Here is a 24,004-nt window from a genome sequence, read left to right as displayed (position 1 = left end):
CTGATCTCCTGTATATACATGATCTGCTGCCTGAACTGAAAGCTGTCTAACCTGCAACCTGCTAACAAACTGAGGTGTAGTCTCCTGTATATAGTATCTTACAAATGAACAAAATAAGAAATGGATGATCCACCAGGCTACAGAAAGGGTAAGCTCTGCTACCTTGTATCCCAGGATATGTCCATTCTGCTCCCGCTGAGGCATTTGCCCCCATGTGACTAGGATGCTGGTGGATCCCATTGCCTCTGCCGTCACGTTCTCCGGGAACCCGCTTGGCACTGTGGGGAGAAGCCATAATGTTGTTCTTAAGTAGGGGGTACGAATCTGGTTTATAATGGGGGCATCAGACGAACAGCATCAGCACCTGGGACCTGTCAGCTGAGACAATAGGAATTTTTGTAAGGTGTGTCTGTGTGTGTTGGGGGGGCACAGCATGCAGACAGATTGCTTGCGGGCTGCCAGACTTCACCAGGAAGCCAGTGTAACTGCGATCCGAAGAGACTGTTCTCCCGCTTGCCACCTAGATGGGAAAGAGCCACTTTACGTTACCGAGACTCTGACTTGCCATGATAGGGCTTGAGTGAAGAGCACTCTGTCTGAACAAAGCCCACAGTGGGCGTCCCGCAAAAGGACATGAAAGAGAGGAGTTCGCAGCATGAAGCTAGTGGAAGGGTGATCTGCACTCTGCAATGTCCATCAGAGAGGCCTTTGAGGAGAGACCTTTAATCTGACATGATTTTCAGCCCAATGGGAAAAGCTGAAGGCCTTGCAAAGGTGGGGAAAATGTTCAAATTAGAAGCAAACAAAATGTTTTTTGAAAGCAGGGGAAAAAGACATGGGCGAACATAGAAGAACAGAATTTTGTTCCCTGTTAGTAAAATGAAACAAAACCTCTAGTAAATGATCACAAAACAGTAATGCAAGCAGGGGGCATATTAATGTCATCATTTCAGCCACCTGCAGAGCACAGGCTGTGTTTGAGCAGGCAGACTGACGGTAAAGTGGTACAACGGATGAGTTCGATAATGAGGTGGCGGCACAATGGATCAAATTCGCTGGGAAGTTAAATATGTGGTTAAATGTGTAGTGCTTCAGAATACAAGAAATGAGGCTCCTTGTTAAGAGACATCTAATTAAGGCACAAGAACACAAGCATTATAAAGACTGATGAGGAATAAACAAGGAGTGAAAATGACAGGGATGGTCAAATGTGTCCCGGGTGTGTAATGCAGCTGACCTTCTGCACATAAAGGCCGGTTTTTGAGTTCCCTGCCTTCTGCAGGACCGATGACCCAGTGAGAAGTGAAGGGGAATGTGCCCACCTGACTCGCGGGTGCGGCCCCGCACTGGCTCACTCCAGGGTCCGGCCCCGATGGAATTGAAGGCCTGGATCTGCAGCTGGTACTCGGTCCACTCCTCCAGGCCATCCAGGGTGAGCTCCCTCTCCAACCGGTCGCTCACCACCTGGCTCCGCACCTCCTCATGCTGCTCTGCTCTCCAGAGACGTACTCGGTAGCCCACAGTCTCGGAATTGCCGTTGTACTCCGAGTCCGACAGGGGCTGGGAAAATGGGGTGGGGGAAGGGAAGCGATCACATGTCCATATGGACTGAACACAGCACAGAGTCTAGCCTCATCCTATGAAAATGGGGTGGGGGAAGGGAAGCGATCACATGTCCATCTGGACTGAAAACAGCACAGAGTCTAGCCTCATCCTATGAAAATGGGGTGGGGGAAGGGAAGCGATCACATGTCCATCTGGACTGAAAACAGCACAGAGTCTAGCCTCATCCTATGAAAATGGGGTGGGGGAAGGGAAGTGATCACATGTCCATCTGGACTGAACACAGCACAGAGTCTCATCCTATGAAAAACCTCCTCAGGGGCAAATCAGTGAGACACAGATTGGGGAACCGATTCTGCACATTTAACATTAACTACATCTTTAAAAGCCCTAATTTAACTAGATTGGGAGGCTGTCAGAACGACAGCATTGTCTTCCCCAGACAAACCCGTCACCTTCTCCGCCCATCTGATCCAAACTCATCAACCTGTACAATGTCTAGAAGTGCTGGATGAATCAACTGGAAATGTGGAAGTCCTAGTTGTAGACTGTTCATTCCATTTATATCCCAGTTTGCAGAATCTTTCCCAACCAATTAGGTGTTTACCAGAATGAGGAATTCTTTGTATATGTCCATGTCTTAAAATGTAATTTATATTATCATGTTTTTATGTCTAAAAATTTCTATATTATTTCTTTCTCATTTGCAATATGATCAACATTTTCCATAACATAACAGTAAATATTGTAACATACTTATGGTGCAGACAAAGTCCTGGAGAGACCTCGGACAGTTTTTTCTTTAATGATGTTTAACATTCCCACAAATTGGATATTGAAGCTGCATCAATTCCTACCCTAACATCAAAAGAATTACGCATTCAGCTGAGTTAAGGCGACTCTGGAGCTCTCATTTCAGCCTGCAACTTCTGGAGTTCCTCATGATTAACTAGACAGTGCAGTCTTTCATTATGGTGGGCAGGAAAATTAGCATGAGTGATATCCCTCCTGAGTCAGTCCTGCTGTCTGCTCTGCCATCACTGATACCAGTCGAGTGAACAGCATTCTGGGTGAGTTTGGGTTTCGGCGACGGCGCAGACTGCGAGCCTCACCACCCATCGCAGCCACAGGCTGGTCTCGCTGGCCGTGCGCACCGTCACGCTGCTGGGGGACACGTCCGGGGGCGCCTGCAGGGTTTGGATGACACGCGAGGGATGGCTTGCAAGGCTGGCTCCCACGATGTTCACCTGCCGCATCCGGAACCTGGGGGACAGAAGGTGCTCAAGCCGCTCGTTTCCATACAGTTTAATAAGGACAACTTTAGCAGTGTAGCATAGTTACAATTCATACCCTTCATTCAGTAAAATATTAATTTTACTTAATATAAAAAAGCTTGTTTCCTTCAGCTACAGTAGAGTTTGGTTAATCATCCAACAACCTCCATATTCTGCACTGATGTAAATACTCATGGGAAGATAACACTCCACACCTTAATTTTATTAATTATATATTATACTCCTCCACTCAAAATGGTTAAAATTCATTAATTGACATCCAGTCACACAATCGTTATGCAACTTTCTGAAATGCGACTGAGGTATTATAAATAGATAGGCATTTACTGGCTGTGAAGAGAGCGACAGGATCCGGGGGGTGGGGGCCCACAGCTGGTGCTCACCTGTAGTAGGTGAAAGGGGTCAGGTTGGGTACCTCCAGCATCTGGGCATCCGGCTCATTTTCCTTCTCATAGAGGACCCTCCAGTCCTCATCCTCACCAACCTGCATGGAGGTAAATGTATTGCGGGATATGCAAGGGAAGGACCTTAATAGCTACCGACTGTGAGGTCGGCTGCCACACGCTGCACACACATCCTCCTAGGAAACCAGTAATCACTGCCATCCTAGTATCTACTCCAACAACCCCCCCCCCCCCCCCAACCCTACCACAGCTTTTGACAACTTCACATCCTCCACAATATCCCACAGCATTGCAGTTAATAATGTTACTGAAAGCTGACAACTATGCTCAGGTACTACTGGATATTAATGATAAAATGCACAATAGGTAAGATAGGGATGGCATGCAAGGCTGGCTCCCACGATGTTCACCTGCCGCATCCGGAACCTGGGGTAGTAATACTTAAAGGGTAGTAACCTTAAAGCAGGGGATAACCCACAGACAGCCAGGAGATCCAGACACACTCTACAACCCACATGTCCCAGGACTGCCTTAAAGGAGACTTATTGAGACACAAACAAACAGACCTAGCCGCAGAAATGCTACATATCTGAATTTCATGACAGTACTATGCTAATTTTCTTCATTATCTGTCATATACGATTTCAGGCTGCATTGTTTGGTTTCTGATGTGTCTAGGGTCTCATGTATGGTGTATCTAGCTGGACATATGGATCTGCTAATTTGCAGAGCAAATGAGGACGTTTGGTTCACATTCAGTAAGGATCCATTTTGTGGTGCCTTCAGCTATTCCTGCTTGTGCTGAGGTGAAATATACAGATATTTTTCTGATCGTGGTGAAGGGGAATAAAACGCTGTTGGTTTATTTAGAGGTCCTCGAACTAGAGGTCCTGGCATAAACACTCAAGCTACAAAAGAACTGAGTGCATGGCCTATCGAACAAACAGGTCCACACAGGATGCTGTCAGCATTGCCATGTTGTTTTGCACCTAGAGAAGAAAAGCTCTGTATGGATGCTGTTCATTGATTACTGCTCGGTATTTAACACAGCTAATTCATCCAAACTGACTGACAAGCCCCTCATCCTTGGGTTGTCACCCACCCTCTGTAACTGGATCCTGCACTTTCTAACAGGTAGACCTCAGTTTGAATTGTAAACCACATCACCAACATATAGAGTATAAATACAGTGACCATCCAGGGCTTTGTACAAAGCCCCCTGCTATACTCGGTCTTTACGCACACCAGTATTACCTCCTAAAATGGCACCATTATCATAAAATTTGCTGATAATACCACAGCCATTGGAGTGATTACTGGGAGTGATGAGACTGGAGAGAGGAGGAACATCTGGTGAGCCAACTCCATATTAAAGCCCATGTATTAAGAATGGGATATCAAGTTCATTTGTGAGTAAAGGCAGGTGTCCCAATACTTTTTGTGTGTGTGTGTTGTGTGTGTGTGTGTATATATATATATATATATATATATTAGGGCTGTCAAAATTAACAGGTTAACGTGGATTAATCCATCATCATTATTAATCTGATTAAAATTTTTTACTCAATTAACCCATCTACAGCGTAGAATGATTCAAAATCCCTGAAATGTCTCTGTCAACCCATATCGGGCAGTTTTTGTGCGTTCCATTTGCCCTGGGAACTCGTATTCCGTATCTGTGGACGTGTTGCTACAGAGTTTTATACGTAAAGCACCGCGCGTAATGTGTTATCAATTGATATTGCTAACAATGGCAATTAACCGGGCTATAATTGGATTTCATGATTAGTCAGATTATTTGTCGGTAGTTCGGGCTAATTGTAAGTGAACAAAGATAAAGACCATTTTAAACTGAGGTACCTTAAATACGACAAATTGTCCGGCTAAGCAAAAATCTTGCTTTTTGATATGGGTCCATGGTATTGCACTTCTGTGGCAGATGTAATCCATCCGACTCGTGTTCAAGATGTTTAATAAAGTGCATATATATTCCCATTTTTCTTGAGTCTGTTAGCTCATGCAAAATGAAATGCGATTAATATAGATTAAAAATGAATGATATTTAATCGTGATTAATCTAAATGAATCCACAGCAACCCTGTGATTAATCTGATTAAAAATTTTTATCGTTTGACAGCACTAATATATATATATATATATATATATATATATATATATATATATATATATATATATATATATATATGTATGTATGTATGTGTGTGTGTGGGGGGGGGTGTCTGTATCTGTGAGATTTGCAAATACTGTCCTTGTTGATTATATATAAACAAATAAATAAGTAAAAAATAAGAACTTCTTTGCATCTGTTCCATAAAATGCACAATCACCCTGTTTCGGACCATGGCATACGTGAGCTTGATTATTTCATGAGCATGGTAAACTAAAGCATGATGTAGTATTCCGTCAACAGCACAACAGATACAGCATTGTGCAGAGCTTGGGGGTTCATATCCCAGGAAGCACATACATTGTACTTCTACCTATACTGCAAGCCTTTTGGATAAAACATCAGTTAGATGTAAATGACTTACATAAATATACAACATATGATTATACACTCACCTAAAGGATTATTAGGAACACCATACTAATACGGTGTTTGACCCCCTTTCGCCTTCAGAACTGCCTTAATTCTACGTGGCATTGATTCAACAAGGTGCTGAAAGCATTCTTTAGAAATGTTGGCCCATATTGATAGGATAGCATCTTGCAGTTGATGGAGATTTGTGGGATGCACATCCAGGGCACGAAGCTCCCGTTCCACCACATCCCAAAGATGCTCTATTGGGTTGAGATCTGGTGACTGTGGGGGCCATTTTAGTACAGTGAACTCATTGTCATGTTCAAGAAACCAATTTGAAATGATTCGAGCTTTGTGACATGGTGCATTATCCTGCTGGAAGTAGTCATCAGAGGATGGGTACATGGTGGTCATAAAGGGATGGACATGGTCAGAAACAATGCTCAGGTAGGCCGTGGCATTTAAACGATGCCCAATTGGCACTAAGGGGCCTAAAGTGTGCCAAGAAAACATCCCCCACACCATTACACCACCACTACCAGCCTGCACAGTGGTAACAAGGCATGATGGATCCATATTCTCATTCTGTTTACGCCAAATTCTGACTCTACCATTTGAATGTCTCAACAGAAATCGAGACTCATCAGACCGACCAGGCAACATTTTTCCAGGCTTCAACTGTCCAATTTTGGTGAGCTCGTGCAAATTGTAGCCTCTTTTTCCTATTTGTAGTGGAGATGAGTGGTACCCGATGGGGTCTTCTGCTGTTGTAGCCCATCCGCCTCAAGGTTGTGCGTGTTGTGGCTTCACAAATGCTTTGCTGCATACCTCGGTTGTAACAAGTGGTTATTTCAGTCAAAGTTGCTCTTCTATCAGCTTGAATCAGTCTCTGACCTCTAGCATCAACAAGGCATTTTTGCCCACAAGACTGCCGCATACTGGATGTTTTTCCCTTTGCACACCATTCTTTGTAAACCCTAGAAATGGTTGTGCGTGAAAATCCCAGTAACTGAGCAGATTGTGAAATACTCAGACCGGCCCGTCTGGCAGCAACAACCATGCCACGCTCAAAATTGCTTAAATCACCTTTCTTTCCCATTCTGACATTCAGTTTGGAGTTCAGGAGATTGTCTTGACCAGGACCACACCCCTAAATGCATTGAAGCAACTGCCATGTGATTGGTTGATTAGATAATTGCATTAATGAGAAATTGAACAGGTGTTCCTAATAATCCTTTAGGTGAGTGTATATGTATCACAAAAAGGACTCACAGCATTCAGGTAAAAACACATTTTTTATTATTAATGCTTACTATTATTAGTACTGGATGGATCACCTGAAAATGTAATTACATTTCCAGGTGATCCATTGTATACTCCTAGAAATTGTACAAGTTCGTGAGGGTGGGACGGGTACATATTAGATAGCTACTGTATACCAAACAACAGGGTTGTCCGGGGAATTCAGTGCTGTTATTTCCGACAGCATCAAATCTAGTTTATACTTTGTACCTTAGTCTGTACTTCTGATCTGTGTTTTTGTGATAGGGGAAAGACAGAGTAAGACTCACTGCATAACGAACTGACTGGTTACTGTGCATATGACTCTTGAATCATTATTCAGGTAGGGGAAGGATATAGTAAGACAGAGTAAGACAGAGTAAGACTCTCACTGCATAATGGCCTGACTGGTTACTGTGCATGTGACTCTTGAGTCATTATTCAGGTAGGGCTGCCTAGAAATCAGTCAGTCTATTTTTTATTTTTAGTTTTTCCATGACTAGCAGTAGGGAAAGTGCACTCGACCTTGGGAATGGCTTACTGTGCTCAGAAAACTGCTGGCAAAGGACCATGTGGAAAAAGTCTGCAAGATGTCGTCCAACAAACTGGCCATCTGGATGAAAACATAACAGTAATTAAATCAACCGCTTCACCCCCTCAATCTTAAACTGGGCTGCGGAGAGCGGCAGAGACCTCATGTACGCAAAGCCATCAAGGGCGTTCAGCCCAATTTATCACTTCGCATGTCTCTAAATTACACAGCTATATATATTTATATAACCAGTCTTTCGAAAGTCTTGCATTATTACGTGTTAAATAACATATTCTTACTTCAAAGATTCAAAAAGTATTTCCATTTCCAAAATGATTTGTTTTCCAAAATAATAAATAAATAAAATTTGATTCTCGATTAAAAGTCAAAATAATGCAATGTTTAATGTTTAATGCATATATTTAGAATCTAGGGTGCTCAGTCTGACAGTAGGAAGAATTTTTATTTAATCCTTTAGATGCAGAAGACAGTGATATGGGCAGATTTTCGCCTTGAAGCTACGGAGCAGTTAAATTGAGGCTCAGCATGGACAAGATTCAGGTTGAGCTTCACAGCAAGCAACTCAGAACACGGACGCTAATCAACAAGCAGCACCAGAATCCCCAGACATGGATAAGAATATGTTATATTTCGGGAAGCCAGATGTAATAAACATTTGCAGAATGTATATGCCTCTAATCTGCAGTCTTGCCCTTGATGGAATTACATAGAGAAGGCAGCCAATTGGCAGCCATGCACACACCTAAGGGCCGGTTTGCACTCCATGCTAACAACGTGTGCGTGCACGCTTCATGACCGCCACATATTTTCTGCAGTTTCCACGTGTCGTCTGTGCACCTATGTGAGGAATTAACGGTACACGTACGCAAGTACCACCAAAAATCTTGGGGGCAGTATGGTCACATTTTGAGCTAAGAAAGTGGTGTCATATGTACAAAGTCGTCTGTACTAAGTTTTCACTTGCTTACTTTCATAAGCAACACTAATTTTCAATAGTTCTAGTATTTGGAGTGGGGTTTACATTTCTCTAGAACATTTACTTTGTTATAGGAAACAAAACTTAGCAAACTGCAATTTTAATGACTGCTCTATTTCAAGATTATCTAGTGTATGTTTAACATTAGTTTAAAATTTACCCCAACTACTTTAGCATGAACTCTGCATGCCAATCCTATTCATTTTCATCTTTGCTGTTAAATCACTCATAAATAGATGTTTGCGAGAAATTGATTTTTTTAAACTCATTTTTGTTTTCCAAATATTGCAATATTTATCACAAAAAAATTAATTTTTGCCCAATATCATGCAGCCACAATACAAGTACAAAATGCTAAGTACTACAAGATATCCAACAACATATAATGCAACATTGTACATGAGGTGTCATGACCTGCTTGTACGTTCCTTATGTGTGCCACGCCCCCCTCATTACCTCATGTGAATTCCTGATTGTATTCAGCTGTCCCGTGTTATTTCTGAGTGATCCTGTGTATTTAAGTCCATATCTGAGTCCGTATCCCCAGGTCTGTCATTAACGTTGCCTGTGAGCGAAGTATCTGTTCCGTCAATAAACCCTGTTTGCCCGCATTTACGGCTCCCATTGCCTGCTTGCCTGCTCACCCACACTCGCCGTAACATGAGGTAATAAAGTGATATGTGGCAGAGCGGAGTACCAATATGATGTGGAGCAGCGGGCAGAATATAGAGAATGCTGCAGCAGCATTACAAAATTTGGAATTCGCTGTGGAGGCAGTGAGTATACAACATTTCATGCCACCACCTCATACATACAAGAAAAACCAGAAATGAAGGAGCCAACCAAGATGATTTTCTCACACTGCCCTCTGGTGGACATGACCTTTAAACCTTCAGACTGATGTAAACTATGCGGGCAAGTATGAGTAGCAGCACTGCTTACATAGTGTTAACATAAGTAGAGCACAAGCAGCCCTAACTCTCAACTATGCAGCCAGCCGGCACCATGCACTCACCTGACCCTCGACTATCCACTTGGAGATGGAGGTCTTTCCATCATCCCCTGCATGGAACTTCAGTGTGGCAGAGCGTGGGCTTATTTTGGAGATAATGAGGTTCGATGGAGGCCCAGGAAGTTCTTAAGGGCAACAGTGCAAAAGTTAGTGAGCTTGTTGATTTATCAGCTTTCGTTGCGTTTATACGCAATCTGAATCTATACACCTTGAGGATATGTTGACACAAGGTCTAAAGTGCTTGGCTTTGAGTTGAATGTGTTACATCATCCAGAGTCAATCTCTAAACAAATTTAGATGGGTATTTCAGACATCTGATTAATGGTTGTCAATAATAATAATAATAATAATCTACATATGAGTAGCCATGTAGTGACAGTGTCTGTAATCTTTAGAGATCAATATTCATATTTATGCAGATTCTAGGCAAAGCTGTGAGCTGTCAGCCAAATGGATTTATACCATCTGATACCCACTTCAATTCCAGGGGAAGATTTTTGGATAATAAACAGGATCCCAGCTATGTTTGTCAAGGGAGTGAGTTCAACTCAAGCCTGAGGATTTGTGGACCATGGAGGAGTGCGTGGGGGTGAGTCTCATACTCCAACACCTAGGGTGAGGCTGAAATGCTGAATTGTGTGGTTACAGTGCTGGGCTGGGCTGTAGGGAAGGGTGTGGGGAGCGGTGGGGGACTGACCTGGAGGGACCCCAGAGGAGATGGTGGAGGAGGTGATGATCCCCAGGCCCACCCCTGTTATGGCAGCAACCTCCAGGGTGTAGGTGGTAAGGGAGGTGAGGCCGGTCACCTTGTAGTCCAGTGTAGTGTTGGGCAGTGTGCGGGACACCCGTGTAGAGATCTCCCCCTGAACTTCCCAGGAAACCAGGTAGCCTGCAGAATGGGGTAGTCAGAAAATCTATTTCCATTTCCATTTATTCTTTATTTTCAATTGTGCATCATAACAGCCCCCCCTCCACCCACAAGAAATCATGTGTCAGGAGGATAGGATCAGGGGGACTGGAGTGGAGAAAAGAAACTTGCTTTTTTGACCCCACCTTGGTAATATTGCAAAGCATTGCACCTGTAGAAAATGTCCTGGACCTGGGAGCATGTCTCTAACCTGTGTCTAACTCAGACTAATAGCCGGTGGAGGTGCTGTTTCATTTGCAATGTGTTGGTTAGTATATTTTCCTGTTCTTAGCACTGCTCCAAATCAAAGACCGTCCTCTCGTATCATAGGGCTCATACATCAAAGACGGTGCCGGGGGGGTCTCCAGGAAAGAGGTGAGACCACCTAGGAAACCAGCCCCATAGGGCTGCTATCAGGACCCCTCCCAGCTATAAAGTCTCCCTCCCCTGGTTCATGGTGGGAAGCACATGTGAAGCACGACCACATCACCCCCCCCCCCCTCTCTCTCTCCCAGCCACGTTCTGTGAACAACCCTCTGTGTGACAGACAGTCACGTTCCTGCCTACAGTATGTGTGCCACAAACGGTGATGGTGGTTAATGGATTTTATTGCAGAGGCCCAATGGAGCGGCAGCTGGAAGCATGCCCATTAAACTGGCTGAAAATGTGGTAAATTAAAACGGAGCGCATTTCACAATGCTAGCTATGTGTGAAGAGATGCGCTCAGTGCTCAATCAGACAGAATAGGGAAAAACTTCCCATCACATGACGGATATTAAAATAACCTGATAAGTCATGAACCATTTTGACAAAGAAGTACATAGAAGGCCTGTTTTTTATTCAGTTAATTAATCCTACATGTCAGGTTTGGGGCCATTCTGGAATGCATTCATCAATTCCAATCCAAATCAGGAAATAGAACTGGAGTTGGAATTTATATCTCCCTGATGTTCAAATTCATCTCCAGTTCTGTTCCCCATAGTTTTTTTTTCCATTTCCTGATCTGGACTGGAATTGATGAATGCATTCCAGAAGGGCCCCAATGTTTATAAAATAGATACATAAATGCATTATGAAAAATTATAATTCGGCTTACAATAGGAAGGTCTGATGGGTTATTGACAACAAATCAGAAATAGGTTGCAGCTATCCCCCCTTAAAAAAAAAAGAAACCTTTTTATGATATAGAGAAAATGAAAAGATGTCGACATGGTTGATCATATTCAATCAATCACCTTGGATGAGGACTGGAGTAACAACGTAGGGGGATGACATCAATACCCATAATGTACCAGGCGGCAGACAGTTGGTGCCTCACCTATGATTATGCCATTCTTTTCTGCTGGTTCCTGCCAGCTTACCCTCAGGGACGTGTCCAGAATCTCAGTGTAGCTTAGGTGACCCACTGGACCTGGTTCTGGAAAAACAACACCAGAAGTCATGGTATCATTACACAGCTATAACGATGGAACATTGCATGTGTTGAGGGTCCACCCAGCGGAACCACACAACTGTAACGGCTTGCGGACTGTGACGGTGCAGTAAACAGTCAGGAATGAGGTGGAGAGCTGATGGTGTATGAAATGGTAACACTGTGCTCTTGCATTCAGGAAACTCATTAGTAATCCATACAGAGACTACATTCATGCAGGAGGTGGGCAAATGCGAACATCATCCTCATTTATCTCTGATTTTGAGTGTTTGTCTCCCCCACTCTCAGGTCTGCCACCCAGATGCCCCAAGGTGGCAGATAAGGAGCTTTTGAAGACTGACTACATTACAATGTACTGATTTACATTCTCCGTGCTTCTGTTTAACTTTCCTTCCTTGTGTTTTGCTGTCGATTCTCCCCATTGACACACCAGAACCATTACAGCTGCAATCCGACACAAATTCGACCACAAGATAAGGAGACGCCAATGACATTTAGTGGCTTCATAGACACTTCAATCTATTCCCCTCCACACAGTGATACAATCCACTTTATCTCCTAGAATATGACTTGGCTTCCTTGTTATGTTTATGACCACCGCTAAAGCTGTTCCCTTTCAATGCCATGCCCATCCCCTTCATCTGCATGCTGGATGTACAGTAAATAAGCTCACAGAGGCATAATGAAATATAAAGATCAGCGGTCATAACCTTTTACATATTTTGTGTCAGTCCCAAGAAAACTGCATATATCCACTTTGACCTTTTATCCAGTCATGATTCAGACTATTTACTATAGATGGAATACACCTAGGGCACTATTGTGATGATCTAACGTAAAGAGTGAAGTGCAAGGCGAAACTAACATTTATAAGAACATAAGAAATTTACAAACAAGAGGAGGTAATTCAGCCAATCAAGATCATCCGTGGATAATTCAATTAATAACTTAAGGTTGTTAAAATCTTACCTAGCTATGATTTAAAGGAACCCAAGCTTTTAGCTTGCACTACACTAACAGGAAGACTATTCCATACTTTACACGCTGTGTAAACAAGTGCTTTCTCAAATCCAGTTTAAAATGTTCTCCTGCTCATTTCCACCTGTGCCTACAAGTTCTTGTATTTGAACTAATATTGAAGCAACCATTTGGTTGACTGGCATCCAGACCCATTAGAATCTTACATACCTGAATCATATCCCCCCCTTAGTCTCCTTTGCTCGAGGCTGAACAGATTCAGCTCAGCTAACCTCTCCTCATAAGACATTCCGCTAAGACCAGGAATCATTCTTGTGGCTCAACGCTGAACCCTTTCTCAGGCAACAATGTCCTTTTTAAGGTAAGTAACCAAACCTGCACACAATATTCTAGGTGGAGTCTTACCAAGGAATTATATAATCTTAGCATCAACCCCCTTGACTTAAACTCCATACATCTGGTAATTCAATATCCCATTGGCCCTTTTAATTACTTCCCCACACTGGCGAGAGTGGGACATGGAAGCAGCAACATACACACCAAGGTCTTTCTCATAATCAGCTACCTTTATTTCAGTGGAACCCATAAAATATCTGTACCTTATATTCCTGCTCCCTGCATGGATTACCTTACATTTATCTACGTTAAATTTCATCAGCCAGGTATCAGCCCAGCCACTACTTAAATTAAGATCCCGCTGTAGCCTCTGTGCTGCTAGTTCAGTATCTGCTACACAACCCACCTTGGTGTCATCTGAAAATTTAACCAGTTTACAGTATATATTGGTGTTAATATCATTGATGTTAATTAGGAACAATAGTGATCCTAAAATTGAACCCTGCGGTACCCCACTATGAACGCAGGCCCACTGTGACATTGTGCCTATAATAACTACCCGCTGCTTCCTTTTTGTTAACCAGTTTTCCTTCCTTGTTACAGTTCCTAAATTCCTTCGAGCTTAAGCAAGAGCCATTTGTGGGGGACAACATCAAAGGCCTTCTGGAAATCTAAGTAGATTACATCGTAGGCCTTTTTGTAATAAATTTCTCATGTAGTTTCCTAAATCCTACGTCCCCTAAATCCATGTTGGCTATCCCTCAGAATTTTATATGAATCCAGGTAATCTACAATTTCCACTTGGATTAAAGCTTCATTACTTTTCCAGTTATGCAAGTTAACCTAATTGGCCTATAGTTTGATGGATTACTTCCATTCCCTTTTTTGAATATGGGAGGTATATCAGCATGCTTCAAATCAAAAAGTACCACACCAGCAGATAAGGATTTCTGAAATAGCAAAGTTAAAGATCAGCAAATAATATCCCCCATTTCTTTCAAAACTACAGGCCAAATGTCATCAGGGCCCTGCAATTTACTTATTTTGAGCTTTGTAGCACATCAGCTTCAGTTATACATATATTGGTCAAAGACGAAGCTGTATTAGGAATAACAGTCAGTATGTTACTCATGTCCTCTAGAGTGAATGCCCCGTGCAAAACAATCATTAAACTCATTAACTACATAAGTTTAATTTTCAACTATAAGACCCTTACTATCCTGCATATAAGTGATTTCCGCTTTTAAAGCTCTTTTGGAGTTAAATATTGGAATAAACTTTTAATGTCATCCTTAGCCTTTAACACAACCTTCCTTTCGACATTATTCTTAAAGAGTCTAACTTTATTTTTAACTTAACCTGTAGATTTAGAAACTCTTGCTTGATTTTGACATCATTAGTTATTTTCCATTTGTGGAACAGAGTCCCTTTCCCCCTGACTTTATTCTTAAATACTTGGTATGGGCATGTAGAAATCCACTTTGCTATTGTGACGGAGGAAAAACCAGACTTTGAGCCAGTGCAAGCTGCAGAAAGGTTGTTATAACTCTCTTAATTATTCAGAAGTCTGTTTTGAGCGTAACATGCAATGATCCAATCAGAATGGAATTTCACCCCCCATTAAAAGGCAGGGGTACATGCACTACTGCAGATTGCTGTTTTAACAACGCGTTTACCTGGCAAACCAGATCGGTTTTCAGCCCAGCAAATGGACGTCCTCGTGCGCAAAGTGAAAATGCGAACACATCATTTAAGGGAACACCACTCCTCCACCTAAGCCTTTCAAGGTGAAGCAGGTGTGGGATGAGGCACCAGCGAGTGTGTCCTCGTTTTCTAGCATCACTAGTTCATCCACACAGTGCCAAAAGCAGTATGATGATGTCAGAAGAGGGGGATAACAAAAGCTCACTGCTGATCGAGAGCAGCGGCTGGGAACGGGGACTTAATTATTCTTGTATGTTTTTTGATTTTGGGTCTGCAGCTGACAAAGTATAAATAAAAGTGCAATCTTTGTTTGTACAAAATACAACCTACAGTTTTGAGGGTGTTTTCAAATGTTCAAATAAAGGCAATAGGACTTTTATTTTTGTACATCTCACAATTTAGATTCCCTAAAGGCTACAGACGATTCAGCTCTTCTACCGGCTGACCCCTTCTTGCCTGTGCTGCTGCTGGCGTACACTCCTCTGCTGGCATCAGCACATGCAGTTCAGCATCACGCTTTCTAATGTCCAACAGACATCCATCATACATGGCAATGTTATGCAAGATACAACATGCCACAAAGAATGCTGCAGCCTTCTGAGGGCTGTATTGTAATGTGCTACCTGACTTATCTAAATGTCTGAAACACATTTTCAGCAATCCAAATGTCCTTTCAATTACAGTATGTGCTTAATTCTGATGAACTTTCAAGATTTTTTAATGATAGTCAGTCACCCCATATGGCTAATCAGTACATCACTGACTTTTGAAACTATTTTAATTAATTATTTAAGTGGGCAGGTGGTGAAATTTAATAAACACATGGAATGGCTGGGGGGGCCCTGAGGAGAGGTTTGGGAACTGAAGCAATGTTCATCTAGCCATCCAGCAAGTTATCAGCAACTTTTTGGAGAATATAAGAAATTATTGTTAGTTTTTATCGTGTGACTCTGAATATGCATATATTCTGGTGTCATATTGTGTTTTTGGTTCAAGGGAAATATATATTTACTACCCAGATAAATAGCTTTGAACATTTCCTTTGACTGCCTAAGACTTTTGCACAGTGCTGTGTGTGTGTGTGTGTGTATACAGGGATGGGCAGTATTTTAGATAAATGTATTTAAAATACGTATTTGAAATACAAAATACTATTTTGTATTTTGTATTGTAAAGCCTTTGGGAAAAATCTAACGTAATTTGTATTTAAATACATTTAAGATGAGTATTTTGTATTTTCAAAATACATAAAATACTTTGTGCCAATCAACCTCTTTATCTGGGTGCTGATTTGGTTCAGACACACCCCTCCCCCAACCTTAACACTCATGCACGTGAGCTGCCTGCAGCAGAGTCAGCATTGGATCAGCGACTTTTCTCAGTTTTCTGCATTAAGGTAAGGGTGTCATCCTGATCAATTCCGTGTTGATTAAAGTTAAAATGGTGCATCATTCAGATTTGCCTTCAGTAAACATGAAAGAATAAAAAAGCACCGACATGTGTAGGAGGAAAATAGCATTAGTTGCCTGTTAGCCAATCAGTTTTGATAGTTTTTTTTTTAATCTATCAACTAGCTAGTGAAATGTGTTTAAAACATTACTGCATGTTAGGGCTGGGTGATATGACAGAACTTTATATATCTTAGGCAGCGATGACATAAAGTGTGAATCGATTAAACTTTTCAAAATCGTTTACATAGGCCTAGGTCATTTAGAGCAAATAAATCCTTGCAGTGTTTAGTGGGGCAGCAGGAATTATTGGAACGTTGGGGTGGATGAAGAAGCATGAATGAATGAATAATATAGTGTGATGTACTTGGTTCAGTTGTACTTTGCTGTTTAAAGCGCGAAAGGAGATTCATATTTACACTTCGAATAGATGGATGTCTGAAACACACAGGTACACCATCTTGAGGAGTACACCATCAGTTTTATAATTGACTTTGTGTTATTGAGTTCTTGTTACTGAGTTGAAGTCATGATGGTGATAAAACGTAATAAAAGATGTTTGGGGAAAAAAAAAATAGTTTTGTTTTTCCTACAGGGCAGGGGAAGGGAAGATCATTTCTAATCAGTAGTACACATCTAAATGTTTTTGTTTTGCATTCAGAATATGTCCAGATATATTTCAGCCGCAGGGTTCCCCCTGGAGTTTGATTTCAATTCTTCACTTTTCTTTGTATTTTTGCTTCTATTAATCAAATTCTTCACTTTTTTTCAGCATCCGTTTTTTTAGTCACTCTCTCGCCGCTTCTCAATAAATTAATCATTAAACTCACTGAATATACATCTTCTGACAATCACACTGTGATTGGTCAACTAACGGCATGGGCGAGTCACGAGTCTACTTGATAAGGTTGGGAGAATCGTGAATACTGTGTAAAAATTTGTGTGCTGAAAACATGATGTATAGTACGCATTTCGGAAATAATGTTCTAATTACTATATCTATATCTATATATATATATATAAATATAAAAGGTAAGCTAATACTTTCCCGGTGTTTCATAGTACCTTTGAGAGGGACATTCTAAAACGCTTAATGTGGTTTAATGTACCAAAATAGCGACCAATAATCACCAAATTTCGCACACACACACACCTGGTCTTCATAAAGACTTTCACCTGACAAAAAATCAAAACCGAAATATAAGGAATATGGACTTTATTTTACGTTAAGCGTTTTCCCCTCCATTGACGCCCATTATAAGGAAAAGGCTTAATGTAACTTAAAGTACCAAGACAGCCACCAAAAATCACCAAATTTCTCACATATATATCTGGTCATAAACACTTTCACCTGACAAAAAATCTAAACCGAAATACAAGGAATATGGACTTTATTTTACATTAAGCCTTTTCCTTATAATGGGCGTCAATGGAGGGGAAAACGCTTAACGGAAGTCCATATTCCTTGTATTTCAGTTTTGATTTTTTGTTAGGTGAAAGTCTTTATGACCAGATGTGTGTGTGCGAAATTTGGTGATTATTGGTCGCTATTTTGGTACATTAAACCACATTAAGCGTTTTCACATTAAGTGTTTTAGAATGTCCCCACACCGATCGATAACATTTGCTACTTTTAGAACGGCCCATGCTCATTTGACATGGATGATCGACGATCGTGTGTCCGGGGCGCCGGGCCAGTTTTGATTAGGTGCTACGGGTGCTACGGTTGAAAATTGGGAAAAAATGAAATTCGACTTTTCAAAAATTCAAAATTCGTCATTTGAAAATTGAATTCGCCAGAGTGACGATTTGATGCCGTTTTTCTTCGTCACCATGGGTTCCGTTTTCGTCAATGACGAGAGTGACGAGCGGCAGCGGGAACCCTGCAGCCTAATAGGGATGCCTGCACTTGATGACCAATTTCACATGTATTTTGTGTACTTTAAAAATACAAAATACTGTATTTGTATTTAAATACATTTTTTTACACAGTATTTTGTATTTGTATTTAAATACATTTTTCCACTCAGTATTTTGTATTTTTATTTTAAATATATTTCTATGTATTTATGCCCATCTCTGTGTGTATATATATACCATATATACCATATAACTCCTACAAGTGCATACAATTCGACACAACTACACAAGCATTGTTTTAACCTTTTTAACCAAACGTTAACGTTACTCTGTCAACAGCCTATTGTCTAAATTACCGAGCTAACAGAGCTACGTAAACAGAGCGAACATGAAAGCACCTGACTGCAGACGTAATGGAATAATCTCCCAATCAAACTCCGCTTCCCGAAAGTTATAAACTGCCTCCGGAACCCAGTTAAGGTACAAAAATCTATTCAACAAAAACAGTGATACAGTTAAGTCTTTTTTCACTCAGCCGAGCCTTCTCTGTTGCTGTGTGGAGCAGCCTGTGTCAGTCACCTCTTTTACTCCCCCCCCCTGACTCTCGAACTCACTCACTCATCCGGGCATGCACTGCGGTCTCAAGAGGAAACGCAGCTTTTTGATATAAAGTTTTTCTTGTTCCCGAATACAAATATTTTTTAAAGTATTTGTTCGAAATAAGTATTCGTAAAAAACACATTATTTGTGCCTTTCCGAATACCGTATTCGGGTTCGGCTCCACCCACCGGATCGAATCCTAAAAAGTTCGAGTTGTGATCGAATTTTCCCCATAAGAAATAATTTCAACCAATTATTTGGTTCCAGGCCCCCAAAAATTACACCTAAATATGTTTTTTTTTTTAGCATTTAAACACAAAATGAACCGGATAAAACAAGAAGAGCATATACTGTACTAAATACATCTAAGCACATTTATCAAAACAGTAATTTGTAAAGTAAGAAATTAAATGTATCCAAACAATGTGTCCTGCCCCGATCGTCCACTCCTTCCGTGTGCCACGCCCCCTCGTTAACCCCGTGTGGAATCCCCGTGTGATCAGCTGTTTCTGGCTGTTGTCATTAGTCCACTGTATTTAGTCCGCGTTCCAGTTTGTTTCCCCAGTTCGGTCATTGTATTGTCCGTCTGCCTTTTTCCTGCCTTACCTGTAATTAAACCCCGTATTCCCCGATACCCTGACGTCTGCGCCTTTGTCTCCTTTCAGTCCCCGCTCCGCACGACAATATTATTATAGTTAAATGTATTAATGGTTTATTATTAATATTAAAATAATTAATAAGAAATCTTTATTTTTAAATGTATTTTATTATATAATAATAATTACTCTTACTGTCTATCATTGTCTAAATGTACCTTTACTGTCTAAATATTTGTATTCAGCTAGTGTAAACATGCAGGATGCTATCACAGCGAATGCCAGGCTGAGATGGAAGCTTTACCCTTTGTTTCCGCTGAGAGACGTGCTGCGTGACTCATTTCCCAGCGCATACCAGTTATCTTAGGTCGGTGTTCACGGTTTGACTTCTGAGATTCAGATCGAGTTCTAGGTTGTTCTGGCTGGTTCGACTTTTAAGAAAATCGAGTTCTAATGAGTTCGAGGACTGAGGTACCACTGTATATATATATATATATATATACAGGGGCGCCGCTAGCAATTTTGGGCCCTATGACAAAATATGAGGTTGGGCCCCCCTACGGTAACTTATTATTAATAAAGCAGATCTCTGGGGGGCCCTAAAGGGCGTGGGCCCTTAGAATTGTCCCAACTTTCCCCCCCTTAGCGGCGCCCCTGTATATATATATATATATATATTAGGGCTGGGCGATAAAACGATTACGATATGTATCGCGATAGACACGTGATCGATATCAATAAAAATGTGTTCGATAAAACGTTCGATATTTTTTATTCTTCGTCGGAAGAAAACGGAGGTTGCGAAGCTAGTTTGGATCTGTGCAGGTGTTCCGGGCAATTCGGTTTCCCTATGTTTCCCCTGTCTATCGGGAAATAATGTTTCCCCTAATATTAAATCAAAGAGGTATGTAAAATGTCTGAAAATCACTCAAGTACATTATTACATGTGAATACTGTATTGTTATTAGTACCGAGGCCCAGAGTTGCTGTATACCTGTTTTAACAGAGGGGAACCAAATATCCTGGATGTCAGGAAATAATGTTTCTCCTAATATTTAGGCAAATATGTATGTGGGATGTCTGAAAATCACTCAGGTACATTATTACATGCGAATACAGTAGTTCGTCACGCATAATATAGTCTTATAAGCAATACTATACCGTTTTCATCAAGAAATATCTCTATCCAGCGAATTAAATACTTTCATTTCTTATCAGTAAAAACAAAAAACATGTGATGTTTTAAAATATGTGGCTTGTTTACCTCAAGAGCTTCGTAAAAAGACATGAAAACAACAGCGAAACCGTGTACAAATCAGCGCGCGACAGGGGAAACATAGGGAAACTGAATTGCCCGGAACACCGGAAACGCAGCTGTCATAAATGGTCGTAGTACAGCAAAACAACTGCTTTATGGAAGTTCTGCCGGTTTTTTGTGAATCACTGTGACGGTCGCCTCGCCCTTCCCTAACGCCGCTCGCCCCCCGTCTCCTGAATATTAAGTTATAGGTCTGTATCCTTTCGGTTTGTATGTGTCATGTTGTCCGGTTTTTCGCGTATCCCGTGTTTCGTTTCGAGTCTGCCGTGTCTTTTGTTTCCCCTTCTCTCTTTCCTCTCTGTGTTTACGGCGCACTTCCGGGTTCCGGCTCCCTACGTATCGCGTCTTCCTCGTTAGTGTTTGCATGTGTGTCTTTTCCTAGCACAAAACCTGGACTGAAAATATACTTGAATAGTTCAACTTTAAGTATGATTAGAGTAAGAATAACTTGAAGAGTTACTTTTTCATATTTCTGCAGGTTTTGTATTTCAAACAATGTTACTGTACTGTATCAGGTTTGTTTTTTTATATTACAGATGTATCTCAGTCTACGTCAGTTTTATTTATGTTTACAAAACACTGCACATATTTTAAAAACACTTTATTTTCCATGGTTGTTGACATGTTTAAAATAAAAATGTTTAAATGTAATATATTTTTCTCCTGGTCTTTATTTTAAATGGGTCATAAAAAATGTCAATAATTATCGATATCGACTGATATGAAACACTCATATCGTGATACAGTTTTCAGTCATATCGCCCAGCCCTAATATATATATATATATATATATATACACACACACATTATGGCATGCCAAACAGGAGATATTTAATCATCTTTGATATATATGGAATGAAACCCGATACATATACAATGAAACTTGGAATATATGGAATGAAACCCGATATATATGGAATGAAACCTGATATATATACAATGAAATCCGGAATATATGGAATGAAACCTGATATATATACAATGAAATAAAAAAAATAAAAAATCCATATATTTTTTTTTTTTCCCATCTCTTTTGGTGTTTCATTAAACAGTGAAAGGACCAGATGTACTCAATAATAATATGTATATAAATAAAATCAGATTAAAAACCATTAGTGCACCTCGGGCAGGAATAGTCTTCTTGTTAGTGCAGTGCAAGCTAAAACCCTGGGTTTCTTTAAATCAGAGCTAGATATGATTTTAACAACTCTAAGCTATTAGTTGAGTTCTCCCAAAATGAGCTTGATGGGTCAAATGGCCTGTCTCATTTGTAAATTTCTTGTGTTCTTATTAGAATATCTGTGTACATAACGAGCATTGCGCACCCACACATTTCTAAAACACGCCGCTTAAATACCGCTTAATAATGTGTCACTGACTTTAGACATTGTTTTTGTTGGTTAAAAGTGCAATATTACTTCACTGCCTTAAAATAGCAACAAGTTGACAATGCGCCTGGCCAAACCTCATTTAAAAACACCACTCCTATAAGTGGAAAGCAAGTGCCAAATCATTAGTAATTTCAACGACATGCATGCATGGCGTGAAAATGAGCTATATGCTGGTACAACTAGCAAAACCACTTAGTGTTTCACTTTCCACAGGTGCTAAATGGGTCCCCTATTCTTCTCTGTCTACTGATAACATTTGACATCTATTCCACCAATGAAAAGATGTTTTATGAAGTGACCTATTTAACTTGTATCTTTACTGGATGTTAGAAGTGTTCATCAAAACTCTGGATCTCCTTCTGTTGTATGGAGAAGTGTTAACTAGGGCTGCACAACTTTGGATAAAATATAAATCAAGCATTTTTTTTCACTATCCACAATCGAGATTGCAATTTTCTCTCATGATTCTTGAGCAATATATTTTTCTCTTATTATTATTATTATTGTTATTACTATTATTCAAGCATGGCAAGTTTCACCGCCAGCAATCCCTCAAAGATATAAATATATTGGTTCTATTAGCGCAGCAGTAAGAATACGATCATTAATGAAGAGTGACTGCCATATAAACTTTGCAGAATGGAAAAGACACAATACCATGTCCTGCCCTACATTAACCCTCCTGTCACCTCCCTGGTGTGGCTTTAACAAGTCATGCCTGGTTAGTCTCACCTCTCATTCCTGCCCTCATATTGATCACGCCCAGCTGCCTCCCTCACTGGTTTTGTATTTAAGTGCCTCCCAGTCCTTTGTGCCTCAGTTCCGTCATTGACGTTGTTGTCCTTACCCTTGCCCCATTTTGATTTTGTTTCCAGTTCTGTTTAGTTCTCTTAAATAAACTTACTTTGTATGCCCTTATTACTGCTACCTCGTTTTCCATTTTACCCCGCATTACGACACACATCCTCTGCCACCATTTTCTTGTCAACTGATTTTCAAATATAAGAAATATATTATGAACATGTAGAACATAAGCCTTATCAGCATTTGTACTGTAATGCCCGTTTTTCTGCCTGCACTTCCTAACATGTGGTGTAGCATAGTCCTGTCAATTATTAACAGTTTAAGGAGAAAAACAAGAACTTATTTTGATGCAACAGATCTCTAATGTTCTAATGCAAACATGGCAGAATCATTGTCAGGTAACAATGAGATCGCACAGGGATCGAGGAATGGAGATTGTGATTAAGCCCTAGAATGAGACTGCACATTGGTATGGATTGAAATTGCGATTCAAAAATGATTCATCGTGAATCCCTAGCGTCAATGCACCTCACTGACAGCTGTCACTTGAACCCAGAATTTTTAACACCTTAACCCTCTGGGGTCGACGGCATCGTTGGCAATGCCACGTATCTTTCTCGTGTATGTCAGTTCAAAACTCGCTGAAATCTTATTGTAGAAACATTAAAAATATGCTGACTAAATCAGTAATCTGTCTTCTTTTCAAAACGTCCATTGTCGGAAGTATTAAAGTTTTTCAAATTAGGTTAAATTGGCAAAAATGTAAACCATGTCACCTTACTTTGTTTTACCTGCATAGGGGGTGTGTAGTGCCGCCCTCACCTAAAGATCGCTATTCGCATTCTAAATAGCTGCATAACTAGAATAAGTAAGACAAATAGTAAGAGAAAGCTCTGGTTATGTCCAAATATTTAGAGTAGCTGTTGATAACCTACCAAGTTCATGAGGCACTGATGCAGTAGAGTACATATATTATTTCCCCCCCCCCCCCTTCCCAGTCACTT

The 24,004-nt window shown here is 40.7% G+C and overlaps 1 protein-coding gene across 4 annotated transcripts in view; it reads right to left on the bottom strand.

Annotated features, from left to right (window-relative positions):
* Nucleotides 1-24,004, bottom strand: part of LOC111834025 (protein sidekick-1-like) — a 369,045-nt gene that overhangs the window by 52,149 nt on the left and 292,892 nt on the right. For all 4 annotated transcript variants that reach the window (XM_072704864.1, XM_072704865.1, XM_072704866.1 and 1 more), the window contains exons 20-26: nt 11,852-11,950; nt 10,324-10,515; nt 9,630-9,751; nt 3,242-3,342; nt 2,676-2,826; nt 1,323-1,560; nt 163-278 (exon numbers count right to left, since the gene is read on the bottom strand). In XM_072704864.1, coding sequence (XP_072560965.1) covers nt 163-278; nt 1,323-1,560; nt 2,676-2,826; nt 3,242-3,342; nt 9,630-9,751; nt 10,324-10,515; nt 11,852-11,950 — 1,019 coding nt within the window. The remainder of the gene's footprint in view (nt 1-162; nt 279-1,322; nt 1,561-2,675; nt 2,827-3,241; nt 3,343-9,629; nt 9,752-10,323; nt 10,516-11,851; nt 11,951-24,004) is intronic.

Source organism: Paramormyrops kingsleyae, chromosome 22, assembly GCF_048594095.1.
Source record: "Paramormyrops kingsleyae isolate MSU_618 chromosome 22, PKINGS_0.4, whole genome shotgun sequence".
Classification (NCBI taxonomy): Eukaryota; Metazoa; Chordata; class Actinopteri; order Osteoglossiformes; family Mormyridae; genus Paramormyrops; species Paramormyrops kingsleyae.
This window is presented reverse-complemented; position numbering and strand designations above follow the sequence as displayed.